At 56.3% G+C, this 22,173-nt stretch overlaps 9 protein-coding genes across 9 annotated transcripts; 6 read left to right on the forward strand and 3 right to left on the reverse strand.

Annotated features, from left to right (window-relative positions):
* Nucleotides 1–1,345: 1,345 nt before the first annotated feature.
* VDBG_00735 (carbamoyl-phosphate synthase arginine-specific small chain) lies at nucleotides 1,346–2,791 on the forward strand (the record flags this gene model as incomplete). Its single annotated transcript, XM_003009007.1, has 2 exons — nucleotides 1,346–1,516; nucleotides 1,577–2,791. The coding sequence occupies 2 exons, from the start codon at nucleotides 1,346–1,348 to the stop codon at nucleotides 2,789–2,791; spliced, it is 1,386 nt and encodes a 461-aa protein (XP_003009053.1).
* Nucleotides 2,792–3,571: 780 nt separating this feature from the next.
* Nucleotides 3,572–5,554, reverse strand: VDBG_00736 (SAP domain-containing protein; the record flags this gene model as incomplete). Its single annotated transcript, XM_003009008.1, has 1 exon — nucleotides 3,572–5,554. One exon carries the CDS (start codon nucleotides 5,552–5,554, stop codon nucleotides 3,572–3,574), a length of 1,983 nt encoding a protein of 660 aa, XP_003009054.1.
* A 1,031-nt stretch (nucleotides 5,555–6,585) lies between these two features.
* On the forward strand, nucleotides 6,586–8,149 carry VDBG_00737 (conserved hypothetical protein; the record flags this gene model as incomplete). The annotated part of the gene is made up of 2 exons (XM_003009009.1): nucleotides 6,586–7,135; nucleotides 7,192–8,149. 2 exons carry the CDS (start codon nucleotides 6,586–6,588, stop codon nucleotides 7,923–7,925), a joined length of 1,284 nt encoding a protein of 427 aa, XP_003009055.1.
* A 573-nt stretch (nucleotides 8,150–8,722) lies between these two features.
* VDBG_00738 (predicted protein) lies at nucleotides 8,723–9,857 on the reverse strand (the record flags this gene model as incomplete). The annotated part of the gene is made up of 2 exons (XM_003009010.1): nucleotides 8,723–9,016; nucleotides 9,753–9,857. 2 exons carry the CDS (start codon nucleotides 9,855–9,857, stop codon nucleotides 8,723–8,725), a joined length of 399 nt encoding a protein of 132 aa, XP_003009056.1.
* Nucleotides 9,858–10,506: 649 nt separating this feature from the next.
* VDBG_00739 (siderophore regulation protein) lies at nucleotides 10,507–12,687 on the forward strand (the record flags this gene model as incomplete). Its single annotated transcript, XM_003009011.1, has 3 exons — nucleotides 10,507–10,877; nucleotides 10,930–11,489; nucleotides 11,542–12,687. 3 exons carry the CDS (start codon nucleotides 10,507–10,509, stop codon nucleotides 12,354–12,356), a joined length of 1,746 nt encoding a protein of 581 aa, XP_003009057.1.
* Nucleotides 12,688–13,515: 828 nt separating this feature from the next.
* VDBG_00740 (conserved hypothetical protein) lies at nucleotides 13,516–14,880 on the forward strand (the record flags this gene model as incomplete). The annotated part of the gene is made up of 6 exons (XM_003009012.1): nucleotides 13,516–13,535; nucleotides 13,603–13,674; nucleotides 13,868–13,911; nucleotides 13,967–13,981; nucleotides 14,034–14,102; nucleotides 14,164–14,880. The coding sequence occupies 6 exons, from the start codon at nucleotides 13,516–13,518 to the stop codon at nucleotides 14,334–14,336; spliced, it is 393 nt and encodes a 130-aa protein (XP_003009058.1).
* Nucleotides 14,881–16,290: 1,410 nt separating this feature from the next.
* VDBG_00741 (mediator of RNA polymerase II transcription subunit 21) lies at nucleotides 16,291–16,827 on the forward strand (the record flags this gene model as incomplete). The annotated part of the gene is made up of 3 exons (XM_003009013.1): nucleotides 16,291–16,332; nucleotides 16,395–16,509; nucleotides 16,568–16,827. The coding sequence occupies 3 exons, from the start codon at nucleotides 16,291–16,293 to the stop codon at nucleotides 16,825–16,827; spliced, it is 417 nt and encodes a 138-aa protein (XP_003009059.1).
* A 249-nt stretch (nucleotides 16,828–17,076) lies between these two features.
* On the reverse strand, nucleotides 17,077–17,993 carry VDBG_00742 (SSM1; the record flags this gene model as incomplete). The annotated part of the gene is made up of 4 exons (XM_003009014.1): nucleotides 17,077–17,246; nucleotides 17,312–17,773; nucleotides 17,836–17,864; nucleotides 17,935–17,993. The coding sequence occupies 4 exons, from the start codon at nucleotides 17,991–17,993 to the stop codon at nucleotides 17,077–17,079; spliced, it is 720 nt and encodes a 239-aa protein (XP_003009060.1).
* Nucleotides 17,994–18,860: 867 nt separating this feature from the next.
* On the forward strand, nucleotides 18,861–21,479 carry VDBG_00743 (conserved hypothetical protein; the record flags this gene model as incomplete). Its single annotated transcript, XM_003009015.1, has 1 exon — nucleotides 18,861–21,479. The coding sequence occupies one exon, from the start codon at nucleotides 18,861–18,863 to the stop codon at nucleotides 21,477–21,479; it is 2,619 nt and encodes an 872-aa protein (XP_003009061.1).
* Between the last annotated feature and the right edge of the window lie 694 nt (nucleotides 21,480–22,173).

Raw genomic sequence — 22,173 nt, forward strand, 5'->3', positions numbered from 1 at the left:
ATTCCCCGCGCCGAGGCAAGGTGGCGGCAAGGTGGAGGATGTGGACGGGCTCGTCGCGAAGCTCAAGGAGCTCGGTGCTATTTAAAAAACAATGGCATGTACCAGTACCTTGGGCATATGACGGGTGTACATGATGAGCTAGTTGAACTAGGATTCGTGCAAAGCAGGGACGCGTGTTGATTCCGGTGCATGTGTTCACTGTGTTCGTGAGCCGGGGAGCAGGTTTAATGGGGGGATGAAAGTGTCATGACTACGAATTGGGCGCAAATGATTGTGCTCCCTTTAACCTTCAAGACTGCTAGCTGCTTGTTACAGTGTCAAGGGCCAACAGCAACACCAACATCAACATGATGACTCCGCGGCTATCAGTTGCTGGCGGGGCGGAGCATGCTCCCTCCAACGCCACTTCAGGGTTCAACAGACGAGGTCCACGTCTTTCTGACGATCCGCGCCGTACCTGGTGCCTGATGCAGGATGGATCACCACCAAAAGAGGTCTGGCAGGAGAGAGCAGGTTCCCGCTGCTGGCTGCCAAGCATTGGAGAGGCGAGCAAAGAGATAGCGGCAAAGCCGGATTCGCTGAATTGGGTGCATTGGCTGCGCTGCCGCGATATCGGCGGTCATACGGTGACGAGCAGCCAATCAGAAAGGGCCCCGCGTGTGTCAGAGCCCGACTCAACGGTATCTGGCCTGGAGGGTCCAATGATAAGCTTTTTTTTCTTAAGCAGGCCCTCGCTGGCTGTGCCTGCCTGTGACTCTTCCCACTCTCGCTCTCCTTCTCCCGCATCCATCCTGCATCGTCCTCCCGACCGACACATCAGAAACCTCAAACTCTCCATTCTCGTCTCCCCCGACACCCGCCACTCCCGCCGTCTACCTTTTTCCACAGCCCAGCTTTGATCGAATTCCGGTCCAGTTGCCCTTATGCACGGGCGCCCGTCCATCTTCACCTCGCAGGTATGTTCCCGCTGCTGTTATCCATGTGAGGTCATGGCATGTTCCATGTCTTCCCGCCTACCCCGCTGTCGGTGCCCTCTTCCATCAAGCATCCATTGAGCCCGAATCCTCAGTTTCCATGCTGCGTCCGCCTCTCATCTGTCTGCATTTGGTCAATTCATCTGCTTTCCAGCTGGCTAATTCTTATCAATAGGACTATCTCTCTGGTACGCCTCACCGCACCCTCAATTGACTCACCGCCCCCCCCCCAAAGGGGAGCCACTATCGTGTCATGTCCGAGCTAACCCATGAGCAACACAGACCACTTGTGGAAGGCTGCCAGCCCCTAGAAAGTGTTCTTGATCAACCAGCTTCATCCCTCACTTCGACACTCCTTCGAACCAAACATCATGTTTCCCCAATTGACCATCAACCTCGCCAAACCCGCCGCCCGTGGTGCTGCCGGTTTGAGCGCCCGCGTCGGAACCCAGCTCCGGTTCGCTTCCGGCAGGGCCATGCCCAACAACCAGCCCCGTGGCACCGCTCCCGCGAAGAACCTCGACGCCACCTTTACCATTCGTGTATGTTGTCGTCGTGGCTCTCGGACTACAAGATGCTGAACCCTCGCTAATTCATCTTAGAACGGTCCCGTCTTTTCCGGCCGTGCCTTTGGTGCCAACTCCAACATCTCCGGCGAAGCCGTCTTCACCACCTCTCTCGTTGGCTACCCCGAGTCCATGACCGACCCCTCCTACCGTGGTCAGATTCTCGTCTTCACCCAGCCCCTCATTGGCAACTATGGTGTTCCCTCCAACGAGCTCGACCAGTGGAAGCTCCTGAAGTACTTCGAATCGCCTCACATTCAGTGTGCCGGCGTCGTCGTCGCTGATGTCGCCGAGAAGTACAGCCACTGGACCGCCGTCGAGAGCCTCGGCGAGTGGTGCGCTCGCGAGGGTGTGCCTGCCATCTCCGGCGTCGACACCCGTGAAATTGTCACCCACCTCCGAGAGCAGGGTTCGTCCCTTGCTAGGATCTCCATCGGCGACGAGTACGACGCCGACGAGGATGAGAGCTTCATCGACCCCGGCCAGATCAACCTTGTCAAGCGCGTGAGCACCAAGGCGCCCTTCGTTGTCGAGTCGCCCGGTGCCAACCTCCACGTCGCCCTCATCGACTGCGGTGTCAAGGAAAACATCATGCGCAGCCTTGTCAGCCGTGGTGCCTCTGTCACTGTCTTCCCCTACAACTACCCCATCCACAAGGTTGCCTCTCACTTTGACGGTGTCTTCATCTCCAACGGCCCCGGTGACCCCACCCATTGCCAGGAGACCATCTACAACCTTGGCCGCCTCATGGAGACCTCGTCCGTCCCCATCATGGGCATCTGCCTCGGCCACCAGCTTCTGGCTCTGGCCACCGGCGCCCGCACCATCAAGCTGAAGTACGGCAACCGCGCCCACAACATTCCCGCCCTCGACTTGACCACCGGTCAGTGCCACATCACCAGCCAGAACCACGGCTACGCCGTCGACTCGAGCACCCTGCCGAGCGACTTCAAGGAGTACTTTGTCAACCTCAACGACGGCAGCAACGAGGGCATGATGCACAGACCCGCCCCATCTTCTCGACCAGTCCATCCTGAGGCAAGGGCGGCCCCATGGACAGCTCCTACCTCTTCGACAAGTACCTCCAGAGCGTGCAGCTCTTCAAGGACAACCAGAAGGTCTACCGCGACAACCGTCCGACCCAGCTCATGCTCGACATTCTCAGCCGTGAGCGCGTCGGCGTCGAGCCCGTCTCGCTGGCCAGCGCTGCCTAAGTGGCTCAAGCCTGTGTGCCCCTCCTTTCCTTTTTGACGTCGGAACCGGAATGGCCCTCTCGGACGTGAGATTGGAAAACGTCTTGCTGGGAGTTGCCGTGTTGGGATTAGCGGAGTTGTTTTTATTTCAATGATCAAATCTGAATACTTCAAAGTGCCTGCCACAATGTTCCCATGTGACACGTTTGTCGAGTTGCATAAGGAAGACATGGAGACATGTTGTTCGACACCGGTAAAACTACATAGTGAGCGACTTGCCTACTCATTTCATACAAATGTGACCAGTAGCTTGGCGTACTACACAATTGGAATACAGTGATCGCCAATTTGACTGGAGAAAGTTAGCATGTAGCACTCTTCCTACTCGGCCATCTACACGTAGGGATGCAGTTGTCGTGGAGTTCTTTCGACAGAGGCTTTATGTCACGGGCTCACATTTTGCGCGCATCTCACGGACGGCCAGGCCATCTGCAACTTTAGCCAAAGTTTCATTTCTGCGACTGTTACGACACTAGTTTCTGTCCCGAGACCATACAGTAATCATACATCATGTACCAGTCACCCATACCCGTCCATGCTCATCACCACCAGCGGGTGTGTACCCCGACGCAGATAACCATTGCCTCGGCCCCAGCAGGCAAATCCTCCATGGCATCCCTCCGGCCGTCCGACTGACTGCCCTTTGCGTGGCTCAGACCGTCCTTTATTCCTACCAGGCCTCGAGCGCGTCTCCGTGGTCGTCTTCCAGCACCAATCAGAAAATCACGGAGGCTGGCGCATCAAGGGCGCCTGTGTCGATTCTTGTTCAGCGACCCGTCTAGTAGCGAGGTCTTCCCCTGTAGCCGCCACCGCCGCCGCCGCCCCAGCGCTCATCCCTTCGGCCGCCCGGCCTTCTGGAGTCCCCGAAACGATCGTCCTCTCGGCGCGAAAAGTTCCCGCGGTCACCTTGTCTGAACGGGCCGCTCTCGTTGATGCCAGGAAGATAACGATCGCTGAGAGGCCTGCCTCCAGGACCACCAGGCCCGCGAGGCCCACGGCGCGGGTGGCCACGCGGGCCCGGTCCAGGGCGGCGGTACGATCCGCCTTCGGTAAGCTGTCGTTGCCGCTCGGCTTCTCTGTGCGGGGGGCGGATACCAATGAAGACCTCTTTACCGCGGTCTACAAAGACATCGCCAGATTCGAATGTGTAGCGGTTGATTTCGTCCTCAGCACCCATATCGCGATGGATGTCGCGGGTGTAGTGGGAACGCATCGAGTCAACGCGCTGGCGTGCGAGGTCCTCGGAGACGGTCTGGAACGTGAGCGGAGGATTTGTGGACGTTGTACGCAGGGGACCGCTGGCGAAGCCGGCCGTTCGGCCGCCAAGGCCACGCGTGTCTGAGGGGCCTCGGGGGCCGAGAGGAGGTTCACGCCCGCCGCGACCAGCACGAGGACCAATTGGTATGGCGTTGACGCTGTTGCCGCCGCCGGGACCAGAGAGGGGGAATGAGATCCCAGAGGGGCCGAGAGGTGGCATGGGCCGCGAGAGTTTGTTTGGTGGTGCGCTGTTGGCCAGGGCGGGAGTTGGCGCAGTGCCGGAGTCGAGCACCGCGACCACGTTCCCGTCATGGTCTCTTTCGTATCGTATCTCCCACCTTGAGCTCGCAGAAGCGCGTCGACCAGTCTCCGGTTCTTCTTCCAAGATCCAGTCCTGCACCTTCTCGGGCGGCACAAAGTCCACCCAGAGGGGTTTGCGATTGCTCTCATCTGGCCAGATCACGTTGTGAAGCTCGGAACGCACACGCATAGCTTTTGACGTGTCGCTAAATACAGCAAAGGCATGAGTCCTGATCTGATCGAGATAGAATATTTCGATAGCACTCTCCTCTGTGGAGTTGCCTCGAGAGGAAGCCAAATCAAGGAGGTGCTGCTTGACATCTGGCGCCCGGAGAGGCCTCATGAAATTCTTAATGTACAGGGCTCGGGTCGCAGGGTGCGCGGCGGGCTCGACGTTACGTTCATAGTCCATTGTGTCGTTTGGTGCGTTGTGGCTGGGCTGGAAGTCGGCTTGCTGTTCTGGAATGGCCAGTCGACCTCGTGCTTCTGGTGTTGATGAGGGTTGTCGAACAGGTTGCTGCTCGTTCTCGACATCGATGGTTCCAGGACTGTTTGCAGGCTGTTCGTTCGTTGGGATGTCATGCATCTCGTGGTCGTCTAGCCTCTCCGCCACCTGCCTCGAGTCCGGTAAAGTATTCTCCTCGACGCCGCTGGTTAGGCTATTTTTTTGTTCGGTATCTTCTGGTGACACGGCGAGAATCACTTTCTCTTCATGAATCTCGGCAGCAGTAGCCTTTATACGCTTGGGCTCGGGAGGTGGGCTTGTGGAACGGCGTTTGCGCTTTTGCGCGTCTTGCACTACCTCCGACTCTTGGGGAGCTGCGGCAGGCGTAGCAATGTCATCCGGGCCATTGTCATCGGCAGCAATAGGTTCGGTTGGGATGTTTTTGGGCTCTGCAGGTTCGGAGTTTGCGAGCGCTCCATCTTGGGTAGCAGCAATAGCAGTAGTTTCGAGTGCGTCGATTGCTAGGGCAGGTGCACTGGTAGAATCTTCGTCTGCCGCAGCTGGTTCTCGATCATCCGCGACCAGAACAGCACCCGTCTCAGAGGGTTCGTCTCGCTTCGCATCCCCGGATGTGGCGGACTGTTCATCGTCTTCATCGAGACGCTGCACAAGCTCTTGCTTCAAGCCTGCGTGCGGAAGGCCACGGCGCTTGAGCTCATTTCGGAGGTCAACGACCTTGGACTTATTCCAATCGGCCATTGTAAGCGCAAAGTTCAGTGGACTGGAAGCATGGGAAGGTCGAGAAGGTTTCGAGCGATCCGTCGAGTGGCTGGGTTTTGTTGCTGGAGTCGGAGTTGGATGGTGAATGGGTTTCTCAAAGTCTATTGATTGATGATGCAATAAGGGCAGCACCCAAGCGACGCGTTGAACGAAGAGCCCTGTGGTTTGATGACTTGACAGCCGAGTATCAATGTACCTTGGGTTATAAGGAGAGTGGACTAAGCTCAGGTTGTCCGAGTGTTAGCCGTCTCGTTGCGACAAGACTGGGGACGGAGGTAGTTGTGCGCGCCTCCTTAGGTCGAGGTCGATAGGTGTTGGTGCTTTGACATGGGCGCGCGTTAGCTGTCGCGAGGTCACTTGCCTCCATGTTGGCAGGTCCAACTAAAAAATTGCCCCCCTTGTCCACACTAGCGCAAGGGCAGAATAGCAGGCAGGTGCACTCTAGGGGGTGGTTTTTCTTGAGAAGGGGGGGTGGACCCAAGGGGGGCAGAAGAGCCTCTTGCTCTTGCTGCCCCACGTCATGATGACGGGGCCCTATCGGGATCGATCCAAGCCTCAAGCACAACGAGGTTTGTGGCGTCGACGCGTTCCTGAACTGTGCTAGTGGCCCTGCCCTGGGACCCCTGGACTCGATTCCATTGTGACGACTCCCGTACTGTCCCATTGACAGACCCCGGCATATTGAGTTGGTAACAAGCAAGGTTCCCTCACTGACCGCTTTTCTTTGAGGCAGCTCAAAGATCGTCAAATGTCAAAGACTAGTAACAATGGAAATCATTTGACATGATGAATATGAGTTCTACAAAAAGCCAGTGAATTCGTTCCTTCCCGCCCATGTTTCTGTTTTTCCTACGTTCAATCCAACCTATCACCAATCTGCAGCTGCTCCGTGCCTGAGACCAATTGACAGACTTTCCTACACCGCTTCACGCCTGCCCCTTTCTCTCAACCTTGGCATTTTTTTTTTTACTTTCATCATCGAAGCAGAGAACTTCCAAGAGGGGGAGACAATGGCAACGAGCCGGGATCTACAAGGTTCAACACCATCTACGCCGGCCGAAACCCGTCACCCAGCGGAGGCCGATTTGCCAACGCCGCTTCCATTGAGTCGTGGAAAGAAGCGCAAGACTTTGTCGCCAGACCAAGCATCAATACGGCCCCGTGACTCCTCCCATGCCTCCAGAGATGTTTCTTCGACACCAAACTCGGCCACGCCACCACGTCATGGGGACAGTGAGCAACATGGACACACGAAACGGCCTAGACGCGGCGACTCGCACCAAGGTCTCAGCGGCGACCTTGCTGACGAGGTAGACCCGCGGGAAGAACAGGATCATTTTGATGCCATGGTGGATGAGAAGAAATTCTTTCCAGGAAGCGCTGCGTGGGCTGATGACGAGCTTCGACTATTTGAGATACTGTACATGAGGCAGTACAACCCTCTGCTGCCGAGAAAATGGGACATGGATTTCAGGGGCATCCCCATTCCCGGCGTGTTGTTTTCAAAGAACGATGACGAGACGCCCGTCATCTGTTCTCAGTCTAGCAACGAATTTAAAGGTAGGTCGGCATCTTCCCTTCGTCAGTCGATTCTCTGGTCGCTCATACAGTCGCAGCTACCAAGGCTTTGATCCAGCTGATCGAATTGACATCAAGCGTCCGTTCACTGATGCAGAGCGGCCAGCGTGAAAAGGTGCCTATCTGTATACGCAAAGAGCTCGAAGAGTATGCAAGGTGGGCTGCCCAGGACGGAAGCTACGACAACCTCGACATAGTTCCCAATGTCATCATAGACATTGTGGATACCACAGTCGGCAGTGTCAAGATTGAAGAGCGCATGCAGAATCGGCTGAGGACATTGGCCGCCAGACATCGTGCATATTGGCTGATCAATCGCTCGGGAAAAGCTGCTGTGCCGCAAGACGGAACACCAGATGGACTTGCGAAGAGCGAGTCGGACGATGATTGCACCGCAAAGTCGCAGCGAGACAGTACTTCTCCCCTGGTCATCAAGCGCGAAGACGGGGAAACGGAAATCGTCCATCTGACGGACGAATCAAAAATGCAGAGGCCCAGCATCGAGTCGCCATACATGCAACAGCCACCCGTTCTGTACGGCATGTTCATCGTCAATGCCACCGTCATGATCCTGTCCATAGATTCAGCAAAAAAGGATGATGTTGCGCACGTCAGTTACCAGGTGGAAGTCGGATTTAACGTGAAGAATCAAGGTGTCTGGAACGCCATCACGGTAGCCATTGTCATGTGCCTTGCAAGAGACCACATGATGACTTTGACAAAAAACTTTGTTCAGCTGTCTGATGACGCCGACAGCGACCCCGACGCTTGAAATGACATCTGGCCTTGCTGTTGCATAGCAAGACGAACGGGAGAAAAAACCTTGTCTGACTGTGTTTGGACGACAACTGTGTAGTTGTTGCGCTGTGTGGCATGCGCTGAATGCTTCACTGTCAACGGTTCAAATGGCTGTGACAAAGACATTACCAGCTTAAATCATTATGGATATCCTCTACACTGCATCATGACCATTCAAATAGATAGAATCAACTCTCTAGGTTGATGTGTTTCGCATTTGCCATCTTCTACGAGAGCTACATATGTTATGTTTGAGATCACGGCACTTTTGTATCTGATTTATGAGCAATACAACGAAACCCGAGGCCGCTCGCTTCTGCGATCGGTCCTCGGCATTGCACCTTAACTCCTCGAGCTCTGGGTACCAGAATCCGGGGGGTGAAAGGGGGGGGGGCTGCGCGACCATGTTTTTTTAGGGGGGTTGCATTGCATCATGCCGCTGGCCGGATAAGCCTGCGCTGCTTCCGACATGCAGGATGAAGACAGCGCCCCTCTGCCAACGCAGCATAGGCAGCATAGCACAAGCATGTATTCTGTTCGTTGAAAGATGAGTTGAGTAAATAATCGACAGAAAATAGAGAAACAAACAGGCGAGCAGGTTCATGGCTGGTATAACGTACAACCCACTTGGGGTGTTTCCGTCACCAACAAACTGGTTCATGGACCAGCCCCCAGCCGGCGATCAACTCGCTTTTTTTGTGTTCGTTTTTTTTTTGGAGCTTCGCTTCTCGACAAGCTGGAACTATTTGCGGTGTGCTTGTACTAGGTAAGTCACAGGCAGAACGAGGGGTTGGGCCAGGCAGCCCCAAATGTGACCATCGACCGGAACTCGGAAGACCATCTGGGTCGACCACCTTCCAGGCTTCGAGGAGGGCCCGTCTGGTTGGGAGCACTCCACTTGGCTTGCGCTCTGCCGGGCTCCAGACTTTGCACCGCAGTAGTGAGCTGATAGTAAATGATTGCGCCGGATCGGATGTTGAACATGCTATCTTGGTCATCTGTTCCACCATTTGGGATCGGAGCGCCGGGCTCCTGAGGATCGCTCTGGGTTGCTTGCTCGGATCGCTAGATGACATTGTCCACAGAGACGTGCATCATGTTTTCATGACCACAGTCAGGAGTTTCCCAAACGTAAATTTCCAGGGTCAGATGTGGCATCGCGTCGAAGCCAGTTGCATGAAATGCGAATGCCGCTTTGAGGCGGATGGAGGTTGCGCATCCAACCGAGTCACGTCAAGGCGGCGGATGCTCCCCCCCGAGGCGTGAGACTAGGGCGCCCTCTTCAGGCCAAGCGCGGGCCAGGGTTACCAGTGGGTCGATGGTTTCTCCCAATCATATCGTGTTGGTTGTATTTCTCCTCGAAATGATTGGTGCATAGAGAGACCCCCCCTACGTGTGCCAATCTGCCAGTGACCATCTCCCAGCATCACACCCATTTCATCATTGTTCACTATTCAGGTCTACGCCCGCCCCAGCACACGTCTACCAGCCGCCGCCGCCTCGTGCCTGTGCCTCCGTGCCGCATATGCCCAGCAGGAGCACAGGGAGACAAAACAGACAGACAGACAGGCAGAAACAAAGACGCCGGACAGGAGCCGATCTGATCTGTCAGATCAACCAGTTTCCTCTAAAGTGGCAGGCGCATCCCCTCCCCCCCCCTTCGATCCCCCCCGTCCACCTACCTGCCTCTCGCCTCTGCCTCTTGCCTGCCTCTTCCCACAGCGTCGGGACCGCAGCCAACCACACGCCCCTCGGCCTCACCAAACACACCACCTCCATCAGCCTGTTCAGTGGAACGCACCCTGTCGTTCTCCGGTTTCTCTGGAGCCCACCTCATCCTTCGACCACGTCTTTCAGGCTGGACGGCACATCTGGACGACTCCCTGACGCCCCATCTGTTCGGCATGCATTCTCTGTCGACAGACGTCCATCGTCCCTAACGCTTACAGTCATCTCACTCCTACTTTACACATTTCAGCGGCCCCCGATCCCTCTCTTTCTCTCCCTATTCTCCTTCTATCTAGCCTCGCTACTTGAGCCGCCAGAAGACGCTGCTGCACGCCACGGCATCCCCGTCTTGGCTCTCGAGCCCCCCCCTCCCCCCCCCCCTAATAGGGAACAGTAGTGGCGATACCCACGTAGGCACGTTTCTGGACTCACAACGACAAGTACCGACATCGCAAATCGGGCTTTCCTCATCAACCGTGACTGGTGGCGAAGCAGCAGCATCTGCCCCCGTGGTCCAGTACACCAAGGCAGCAACGGGTGTGATCAGCGACGACTCACCGCCCGATCACCGTCTGTTGCAACGCGGGGCTCAGGACCCAACGTCTCTGGCGACATAGCCAGTGCACCCAACTGGCCCCCCGAAACCGCCCCCCCCTGTCCGTGTACTACACCGACACGACAACGCCCGTCTCTCGCTGTGGTTCAGCGATTCGCCTCCATCTTCGACCTTCTGTCGGCCTTTTGTCAGCCCCTCCTTCAACCGTTGCTTTGTTTATCGGAGCGCCCGCTCTCTGCTGCAGCCACTCGTAACTGAGCACTGCTTGCACATGGCCATGTCCGACGTTGCCCGCTCTGCCGCGCATGGCGCACAAAGGGACACCACGTCTACCTCGAGAACAGCACTCCCTACGCAACGAAAGTCGCCCACAGCCCAGCACGACATCAAGAACACGATCAACGGTCCCGGGCCATCTGCTCGACCTACGCGGGAAGCCGGCGAGCAAGCGACGATACCACTTCGGGCGGCAGAGTTTCGCCGCAGCCTGTCCAGCGATACCATGTCGACCTCCCAGGCGCCCAGCCCAGCATCAGAAGTGGGAGGAACGTCGCCCACGCAGACTAGGACTGGCGTCAGCGCAAGCCCCGCACCGACGACTGCCTCTGCCTCCTCGCAGGGCCATGTTGGCCAGGTCTGCAGGTAGGACCTCTCGGCTTGCCCGTCGCCAATGTGTTGTGCTAATCATCCGCAGCAACTGTGGAACGACGCAAACCCCTCTGTGGAGGAGATCACCCCAGGGTACCACTATCTGCAACGCTTGCGGCCTGTATCAGAAGGCACGGAACGCCTCGCGCCCTACGTCCCTGAAGAAGAAGCCGCCCCAACTCGTGTCCGCCAACTCGCGAGCCGCGCCAACCAAGATCGCCCCGGCTCCAGGTCCCGGACCCAAGTACCCAGGGGGGCCGGCACCGACCTATGTCACCGAGGAGCAGGTGCCTACCGGCACGTGCCCAGGTGGTGGAAAGTGCAATGGTACAGGCGGCGCCGAAGGGTGCGGTGGGTGTCCCGCCTACAACAACCGAGTCTCGAAGTCTGCACAGCTCAACCCCCAGCAGCAGGGTCAGGGTTGCGGTTCCGCTGGCCAGCAGGGCGATCAGGGGGTGGACGACCCCTCGGCTCCGATAGACATTGCCGCTTTGCAGATCCAGAACCAGAACACCACGGTTGTCATAGCCTGTCAGAACTGCGGGACCACGACAACGCCGCTCTGGAGGAGGGATGAGAGCGGGCATACAATATGTAACGCTTGCGGTACGTTCGAGCCCAGTGCCTACTCCCATCTGAATGGTACTGATAAGACCAGGTCTCTACTACAAGTTGCACGGTGTTCATAGGCCTGTGAGCATGAAGAAATCTATCATCAAGCGGAGAAAAAGAGTCATGCCAAACGCGTACGCAGGAAGCGACTGGAACGAGGAGTACGACGGTTCGGAAACGCAAAGTCAGGCTCCTGAGGGCAGTCCAGAAAGGGGCAGCATGAACGACGATGGATCTATCAACCTCGGCCTCCGACTTCGCCCTCACGGCCTCCCCCCTATCCTGCCCTCAGCTCCGTCGTCCTCAAGCCAACACAACACAACTTTACCGTCGGTTGCCGACCTGGCGGGCTACCAACCGCCTACACACCAACGCCCCTCCCTCCCTTCCAACGACTCGCACTCGTACGAGAACCGACTCGCCCCGATCACGTCGATGACCCATGTTGCAGACCGACAAGCGTCCATGTCACCTGCGTCGTTCGTCTCACCGTCTCGCAAACGATCCTTCTCCGCCGCCGACAACGACAGTCTCCCAACCCCGGACGGAGGACCGGAAAGCTCAAAGCGGCTGTCCTCGATCAAATCAATTCTTAACCCTTCAAACATGGCGCAATCACAGAGCGAAGAGGCGGGAGAGATGTATTCTCGAGCCACTCGCGTGTCACCGGGCTTTGCACCAAGCCCTGGATCTTACTCCAATACAGGAGGCACATCTTCACCAACAGCCAGCGGGTACCCGCCATCGCAACCAGTACAAGACGATGGGGGCCGGCGCATGGCCCTGGAGCAAGAAGCACACAGGATGCGGGAAGCCCTCGCGGCGAAAGAAAGAGAACTAGCAAGCCTATCCAGGCCATGAAATGACGGAAACGCTACGAAGAACCTTGGAAAAAGAGGCACGCCGAAAGGCTCCTCTACTGTTTAGAAACGGAGTCTTGGGATGGGAAACCTTGTATCTTTTAGCATCAGGAGAGGGCCCGGACAGCTGCTGGCGCATTTTGGCGGAGCAAGGGAAACAACAGCAACGGCAAGCTGTGGTCGACATCCTAGATTTGGCGTTTCGTTTGCGCATGATGGAAGAGATACCGACAAAATGGGAGGTTCTGGCACGGAGTTGAATGCTTCTCACGGAGCTGTCATGACGGTACGCCGTATTTTAGAAAAATCCTTCTTTGAAAGGAGCTTTGCAGTGATTCTGATAGCATTTGACTTCTGTTTGAACATCCATGGCGCTATACGCTCCGGCTTTCCTTTTGCCGTGTTTAGGACTTTTCCTACGTATGATTGTTCATTTACTATCCCCTGAGGCTGACACGTGGATGGCATGCTCGTGGCGTTGACCCCAGCCCTCGACATGAATGGTGCAGATCAGGAACGACTCAAAACCACAGGAAAGTCGATTCGACTGAGTACTACGGCATCTGAATGCGATAGATCATGCTCTGAAGATGTGCGATGTGGCATGGCGTACTGCTGAGATTCCATACTCGCCCGCACCACGAGAGACACATACCACGCTATGCGAGTCGGACGTCGAAGATGGATTTAAACAAGAAGAAGAAGAAAACGTCGGCACTGACAGGGCGCACGGTGTTCACAGAGGTTTCAATCAGGGGCATCTGTCACACGTTCACAGGCTGACGTTGAACCCGCTTACGTATATAGTCTGGGTTAGGTAAGCGTAGATCTTGAGCTCGGACTGGGTTGCCAGGTTTGACCAGCTTGGACAGGAGGAGCTCGCCTCGCACCCATTTCATCATTCGTCTTCAATCGGCTCCAGCTCCTGGCCATCTTGTTATTCTACACCAACACTGCCCACTCGTCAAGCCATCACGCGACCGCCCCCCCCCCAAGAATCGGCTGCCAATCCCTCGCCTCTTTGCGACAACCCTCACCCTATCAAGACTCGTTGAATTCCGCTGCCTAGACGCCGTGACTAGGCTTCCGCTTCGACAAATACTTGTCCAGCCGACCACCAACTCAAGTTTCTAACCGGCTTCACTCCCTTTCATCTCAAAATGGAGCTCTCCGACGCTTTGTGAGTTGTCGCTGAGGGGCCAGCCATTGGAGGACGGCCATTGCTGACAATTGCGCTCTTTGTGCAGCCGCATCGTCAACCTCGTCACTGCGACCATCATGGTCCTGGGCGGCATTGCTCAATTCTTCAACTTCAGCTTGTACGTTCCACCTCGTCCGATCGCGATCTACAAATTGGAATGCTTCGTATGGGGCATCTTCTGACTCGAGCAATTGATGGACGTGCCACCGGCGGCTCCTATCGGCTCGAGTAGAGCGCCCAATACGGCGCGGAACCCTGGAGAGATTGCGATCCGACACGACAAGCACAGCACTGACATGTGTCGCTTACAGCCAGGGCATCATCGTCGGCGTCTACGTCATCATCTTCGGCCTTTGTAAGTGAATCAGGACCACAAGACATGGACATCTTAGCTAATTCATCGTACACAGGCACGGCCCTTCTTGGTACGTGATACCGCGCCCTCCACGCAAGCCGTACCTTTCTTACAGATCGCAGAGTTCCAGATTCCCCCGCAAGTCTCGCGCTATGCCTCTTTCCTCTTCTCCTTCCTAGGCCGTGGTGTCTGTAAGTTGAGCCCTGCACTCCTGTGCCCGGTCGCAAACTGTTAGGACTAACATGCGCGCAGTCTACATCTTCATCGGCTCCATCCTCCTCAGCGATAACGTACTGCGCATCATCGCCGGCTCCATCGTCGGCATTATCGGCGTCTCTTACGTCGTTCTCGAGTTCATCCCCCAGATCGAGCCACCCGCCAACATGCGCGAAGCCGACGCTGGTTGGGGAGCCGAGCAGGTGTAAGCAACGCTCCTCCCCTTCCGCAGCAACCCGCCCCGCTCGTCTCGGCACGCGCGCGAACCAGTCTCTCAGCTACACACACTGTTGTAACAATGGCCGGTCCGAATCATTTGCTGAGGAGCTTCGTTCAGATATTAAACGGATATAACTGAAGGGGGGTGGTCCGCATCGTCTGGACTCTTCGGAGACCCGTTGGCGCGTACCTCGCCAACAAATTCAGTCGTCAAAGTTGCTTTGTTCGCGACAACGAGCCAACGTGTTGGAGCCGCCTTGTGTACATCACGGATTGGGAAGGGGTCTTCCGGCGGAAGAGGGTATCGGTGTAGGAAGGACCTCGAAAACTGGCGGTCATGGGCGCTATCAAGACGCTTTCTGCTGGTTGTATGATTTTCTGTATTGAAATAAGTGGCCTCCTGGTGGTGAGGCTTGGGCAGACGGGAACTGCCGGTGTTGCGGCGTGTATTGTTAGTCGCATATCACACGCAGCGAGAATGCTACGCGAGCTTTACATGATATTGAGATCGTGTAAATCATAGGTATGACTTTCGGGTCCGTCTTCTGTGTCCCTATTGATGCTTGATGTTCACGAGTTTCCCCTCGACTACGCCAAAGTGGTCGCAGGTCGCGGTTTTAATTCCTTTCGGTTGTCCACCCGAGCATCCTCTCAGCTGTTCAAATCGTCGCAGCCGACGAAGGTAATATGACCAAGTATTCCAGCGGAGCCTTCCCTCCCAGTCCCTCTCGTCACTTTTTCTCTAGCTATAGGGCGCTCTCGTCATGTTTGCTTCAGCTAGACTTCACGACAGACTTTGGTCGTGAGCGCTCGTAGAGGCAGCTGACTATTTGCCTACATGCTGGCTTTGATTGCATATTAGGAAGAACCAGGTGAAGTGTTATTTGAAGGAAGCTTTCGTAACTCACTATGAGTCGCAATTTCGTCCAATGTTACAACTCGTCCGGTGTCTACAATATCATCCAGCAAAGCAGACTAGAGCTACCAGAGGGAAGAAATTTCACATGTCCTCGAGCAGTATCATGGTCTTCATGCATGGTCGAAAGTTGGCTTTTACCCGTTGGTGTGTGGATATTCGGATTGATCGTATGGTAGCTAATCTAGATTCCCTTGGCGGGTAGAACGGTGTTAGAAAAATACATTACACTACGAGTGTAGTGTAGTTGGTAGTCTTCTTTGGAGCTCTATTCCTGAACATGGCGAGTACAATATTTCCACGAACTGAGGTCATCCTGCTCTGGAAGAACCATACCTACTACGGTACAACGAAGCTCAAATATAATTCATTCTTACGAAGCCAAATAGGTGAGCCCGAATAGGCGAATGAATGCCAAGGATATGCCCAAAGAAGGCAACCCCGTTGTCCTGTCTAGGTAAGTCACACCATTGTCTTTGCGCGTCACTGGTTCTGTGCGAATATGGAGTTTGATGATCTTCTGAGACGCCAGGCTTCCTATTGCGCTCGGGTTTCAATAGGCTGTATGCTGCTTACTAGCAGTCATGCTCACTTCAGGTGGTGAGGATGAATGTTGGACGATCAACGGACGACTTGTACATGTGTCCAAATCTCAACCCAGTGCCTACATTAAGCACAATGATTCTCTGCTAACGAAACGTGGTCAAGCCTGCGAAAAGTGAAAACAGAAAAAGAAAATAGAGAGGGGGGGGGGGGGAGTAGAGAGATTATCCATGCAATAGGGTTATACCTATTTTCACGCAAAGTCTCCCCCTGTCTTCGATGGGCAAAGGCATTGCAATTGCAAGGCGCCCATTGTGCCTTGCCACCATGCACGCTGAAGTGCCCGGGAAGACCCCCCGCCGATGTGCTGCCCCACTCGACAACCACCACCCATCAACCTCACGGGCCAATGACTTCCCCAATCCCTCAGCCTTGCCGTAACCTCACGCCTCGGCACCACGAGTGCGACCGTTTGCGCCGCCAACATGACCGATCGACTCACACAGCTGCAGGACGCTGTCGACCAGGTATACCCCCCAGAGGCCAAGACGCATTCTCCGCAAGATCGCTGCTGACCCGCGTCCCGCAGCTGGCCCAGCAATTCGTCGCCTGCTTCCACTACGTCAACCGCCACCATGACCTCGAGGTCCTAGGGCCGAAGGACAAGGTGCGCGATGTCACTAAGGGTGCCAGCCAGCTCGAAGGTAGGGTCGGGAAAACATCACATGGATCGTTGACCGGCGCGATCTGACCATCTTCCAGTGGAACCAGCCGATGCCGAAGAATTCCGCGCCGGCCTGCTCGAGCTGTCGCGCGACCTCATCGTCAAGGAGCAGCAGATCGAAGTCCTCATCTCGACCCTGCCCGGTCTCGACACCAGCGAAGCCGACCAGGAGAAGAATGTGCGCGAGCTGGAGGAGGAGCTCAAGATTGCGGAAGTGCAGAGGCAGGAGGCCATCAAGGAGAAGGACCAGATCCTCGTCAAGCTGGCCGAGGTGATACGGAACGTGCGCAGGCCGTGAGCTGCCAACGGCCTGCCAAGAAAAGATGACTGCATGGGCTCTTTGAGGCGTCACGGCTGTTTTTGTTTTGTTTTGGAGGGCGTGGGCACTTGGCACTTGGAAGATAGAGAGCATGATACCCGGCTAGAATGGACTGGTCTTTGGACGCCTCTATGAATTTACAACTCGTCTGCCCGACCCTTGCGAGGATAAAAACAAACATGATAATACTGTAGTCTAAAGACACTATGTCGCTGCGCTATGAAATGTCTAGGAGCTGGCCGACTTGAAGAACTGGGGGTAAACGTTCCTTAGTTCTTGCAAGTGACGGATCTGGTACTGCGACGCCGGCGTCCTCGGCACGGAGAGGCCCTCTTCGACCAGGTGCGCTGCCGTCCAGCCATATTCTTGCGCGGCCTTGCAGTTCTGGTAAGAGTCATCTGCACAGCATGTTAGTCACTAATTCAATCGCCGATCGACAATCGACAAGACCGAGAGCACGTACCGACAAAGTAGCAGTCCTCCGGCCTCTCAACGCCTGCGTGCTGCATGGCCTTGAGGTACATGGCCTTGGCAGGCTTGCACGTCAGCGGCTGCTCGGCATAGTCGCAGAACGTGAGACCTTCGAACTGGTCCTCGATGCCCAGGAGCTTCACTACGCGCTGGCCATGCGTCTTGTAGGCGTTGGTGAGGAGGCGCACAGAGACCTTGCTACGGTCAATGTCCTGCAGCAGCTGGCGCAGTTCTGGGTCAGGCGTCAGGATATCCTCCAGGGGCAGGGCGTCGTCGACCTTGGAGTTGTATTCCAGGGGGTCAATTTCGTGGTGGCGGACCAAGCCTTCGATGGCGAGGCCGTAGTTGGTGTAGTACTCCTTGTGGAGCTTCACAGCATCGTCCCAGGAGAGGGAGAGGTGGTTTGAGAAGAACTTATCAATGAGCTCAGCCATGAGGTCCTGGATTTGAGATTCTAAGACGATCAGTCCGAGGTCACATGGCGCGATGTACCGGGTTGAACTTGGCGCAACTTACTCCTAGGGTATAGACAGTTGTCGATATCGCTTCAACAATATGTCAGTCTCGATAATCCAGTATAAGGCAGAGATGTTAGCCTTGGCTCAAAGAGCTTACAAAAATAGGACTGGTTTGGAAGCTGGCGCTCCATTGGTCTGGCTTTGATCCCCCGTCATGGTGCTGGTGGCGCGTTTGTTCAATGCTTGATTCGTATATGCGATCAGTACGATGCGATCTGCCGTCGGCCTTCGTCTACGTTGGAGGGTCTTCGAAGGGGCTGCAACTGATGTGATCAATCTTGATGCCGTTTGGGGTCGTATAGTCAAGATCGGAGTGAGGCGTGTTCGGGTTGAGGTGAAAGTTCCGAGTGAGCTGGAGAGTCTGGTGATCATGAAGACAGAAGTTGTGGCTGAAGCGCAGAGAAGTCTGGTCATTTAATCCCCGTCTGCGCATGAACGTATGAATCATGAACTTGTTCAATCGTTTTTTTTGAGTCACCGGCCGCCTAACTCGATTGACGTGAGGTGCATCCAATGTTGGCCCGGGGGCTCCAGTCGTGGGGTCGTCGCCGCGGGGAATGTGATGGCCGTCTCCACTCCCTACAGCTGGTGGACCAGCCACAGCAGCCGCAGATGCACCAGCCACATCGCGATGATGGTGCGAATACTAACGGGGCGCTAAGTCACTGGCGCAGCCCCAGTAACCGAGTATCCGTCCGTGCACCACTGTAACCAGCCAGAGCCAGAATTAAATCTTGTCTCTGATGAAGCTTGCTCGTGATCGGAGACTCCCCAAAACACGTCGCTATCTGCTGTTGTTGGCCGCTTTTCCTCCACGCATCCCCATCCCACACTGGCACTGCCGTGAAGATTGTCGTGTCCCAGGAACTGCACCACGGCACGCTTTCGAGTCGTTCTCTGACCTCTTTCGTCCTCAACGCTTGATGCTACTCTCTGTCACTCGAGATTTCGAGTCTTCAAACCACGTCGCGAGCTTCACTCTCGGGCCAGCCTTCGCCTCGCGTCGCTGACCCTAGTCTCGCCATGGCTACAGGCCAGGTTGCAAGAGGCACTTTGCCGCCAGCAAGTCATCCATCAGCGGAGGATGTCCTTTACCAGATCCAGCAGTGCGAGAAGATTGTGCAGTTTCGAGATGCCATCCTCGCTGGCACCCATCCCAGGATCAAAGTCCTGCATCATTCGTCCGGCAAGCCCTCCCGTTCTAACCTTGCATCCCCTTCCCATCCCATAGGCGCGCCCAAAGCGCCAAAACAAGCTGTCCAACGTCAAAATAACAGCGTTCCCGCCATCTCTGCCCACGTCCCCAATGCCTACGTACCCGGCTTGGGCGCTCCTGCAGCGCCCCAAGCCAGTGCCTCTTCGGCCAGGGCATACGGCTCGGCGGGTGCACAGATCAATCCCATCTTCCTCGAAAAATCTGATGATCTCATTAGAGCCGAGATACAGTTGCAGAGGCAGCGTCTAGAGCGCGCTCTGAGAGAAGAGGTTGATCAGCGCCGCATCGCGCAGAAGGCATCTACGCAGCTGGAGACGCTGGCCGACTTCAACCTGCACGACGTTCTGTCAAAGGCGCTGACTCTTGTCGAGGCCACTGCTCCTCTCAATGCTGATGCCACCGAGTTCGCTGCTAACCCTGAAGCTGCAAGTGACTCCTTCGACGAGAACTCGTATTACTCCTCCCAGCACAACTCGCCAGATCCGTCGCAGGCTAGTTCACAAGCTGGCCGGGCTTCCGACGGCGTGCCCACGTTGCAGCCAGATCAGCGATATCATCCCACGGTCCCTGGCGCTCCAGTACTTGCCCAGTACAAGCCGCAACAGCAGACCGAAGCGCATCCACCTGTCTCGCGTCCAGTAGCTACTTATCAGCAGCAGGGCCAGTCGTCGATGGGTGCTCCCCAGCCCACCCCCTCCTCCTACTCCTATCCCACCTACAACAATACCTTCTCTGCAAGCACAAGCACGCAAATAAGGAAAGACAGGCATGGTCTTTTGGATGGCAACACAACAGCTGACTCCACGTCTTTCGGCGATGGCAGCGGTGAGGTCAGCCGCTCGGGGTCAGGAAACATGATGGAACTTGATGAACAGTCTGGTAGGTCTGTTCGCAATGCAGGCCAGTATCGGCCCGCAGAGCCCCATGCTCCCAGGCAGCCATCGCCAGTTGTTGTTGCTCAGGCCATTTCACCTGTTGCTCCTCAGCCATTTCACGTATCGTCGCTGGCTACTGCAGGGCGGGCCCAGCCAGGCAGCCAAGGGTCAGGTATTATCCAGGGCACAACAGCCCAAGTCGCTGCTCTGCGCAACGTGGCAAACACTGTCTCTAGCCCGGACAGCTCACCACAAGGAGGCCGCAAGGGCGCGAAGGGGAAAGGGAAGAAGAAGGACAAAAAGAACAAGAAGACCGGGGCCCATGCTGCGGGTGTGCCGTATATCAAGGAGGAGCCCCGGTCACCATCACCTCTTAACGCTCCAACCTTTACTAGGCCCCAGAAGCGTCAGAAGAGGCAGGCAGAGGAAGCGCAGGACCTCCACAGGCGTCAGCCCTCTCGAACGTTTAGAGATGACGGAGCTCTCCCTCACGTTCCAGCTCCTGCTTACCCGGGACCAGATGACTACCGCCCACGACCAGCAAGCTACGCGCCAGCAGCGGGTGGCTACGGTTATGCTCCGCCAGCATACGAGCAGGACCGTCGAGTCACCAGCAGCGTACAGCCGTATCCAGTTCAGTACGGCGCAAGCGAGTATTACCCCGCCGCGGTCCAGCCTGTCGCCGTGGACCGCTACGATCGTGAGCCCCAACGTGTTTACCGCGACGCCTACGAGGTGCCTCGCATGAGTGCACGGCCAGAGGTTGGCAGAGCCAGATCGCGGTCACCACTCATGCGAGAGCGCGCATCACCGCTCATGGCCCCACCGGCCGCCCGCGTAGTCGTCGACGCGTCTGGCCGGCATTACTACGAGCCGCAACCTCCTGCTCCCGCGGTGCGTCAGTCAGTACCACCGGCATCCATGAGGATGGACGACGCGGAGGTCCTCTACGAGAGGCCTTTGCGAGCCGAGTCTCGCCGACCAATTGAATATGAAGAAAATGGCGTTGTGTACCGCCGGGTTTCGCCGACCTATGCTCCACGCAGAGTGGTTACGCAGCCGGAGTACGCTACTGATCCCCACAGAGCTTACCGGCAGCGCGAGTATTCATCTCGTCCCATGCCGCCCCCACCACTGGAGCAGTATGTCCAGGTCAGGAGCGGCCCGGGTCAAGAGAGGGGCCCCGCCGAGGGGGCGCCACGGGAGTACGCGATGCGTGCAACCACGGCCCGGCCTGCGGAGCCGGTCCGCTACGAGATGCCACCCGAGTATGGAAGGGTGCAGACCGTCAGACCCGACTTGCCTGCCCACCCAAGCTATCCTCCTGCTGGAGCGCATCGTGAGATGATGCACCCTCCCCTGCCTCGCGCCTACAGCATGCGGCCTGCCGAGTCGGGTGCCCCGCGGCGGGAATTCAGTGCCCGCCCCGTCGAGAGCTACTACGGACATCCTACGCGTGGTGACGAGGGCGTTGCCTACATCGAGCGGCCTCTTGGTGCTCCTCAGGATTTGGCTTACAGCAGCGAGCCTCACAGAGAGATATATCGTTGAGAGTAAGGGGGAAAGCCAGTGTGGGTGCAGGTCATATGCGAATAGGTCCGACAACTTGGTACCTCGGTGCGTGTCCGGATTCACGCTTCGAAAACGGCTGGATATCAATCACGAAGGATGGAGAGCTTGTGGAGCATGAACATGAAGACACGCTACTGTCAAAAGCGGATGATACCGTGACATGGCTCAGCAAACTTGTACCATGTACTACCTGTGTAAGCAATACCAGTGTTCAGGCCCGCATGGTAAACAGCATAATCAATGAGCCCGTTTCCAAACGCATTCGTACTGTGAGCATGACATTGTTGCACAGGTACCTGAAGGGCCAAAGCGTAGCGGATACCTCGTGCAGAGTTCGGACCAGAGCACGTGAGCGGCCCTCCGTGAGCGTCTCGCAGTCGATGGGAGTGTGGTTGGGATCTCGAGCCGCCGGCCTTGCGAAGGCGGTCACAGGGCAGCGTCATACGTCCGATGCATCATGTGTCTGGAGACGGTATACCTCCGTTGTCTCTCGTCCGTTGAAGGAACAGGTGTTTGCTGCTTTACGAGTTTCGGATGGAGACATTCGCTGCCGAAAGCGCGACAGGTCTGACAGGTGTGTGGGTGGGTTTGGAATCCCTACCCCCTTGTCCCGCCCCCTACCCCCTTTCCGATGCTCTACCGTACCTACTTACAAACGAAGGGTCGTGTTGGC

Source organism: Verticillium alfalfae, genomic scaffold, assembly GCF_000150825.1.
Source record: "Verticillium alfalfae VaMs.102 supercont1.1 genomic scaffold, whole genome shotgun sequence".
Lineage (NCBI taxonomy): Eukaryota > Fungi > Ascomycota > Sordariomycetes > Glomerellales > Plectosphaerellaceae > Verticillium > Verticillium alfalfae.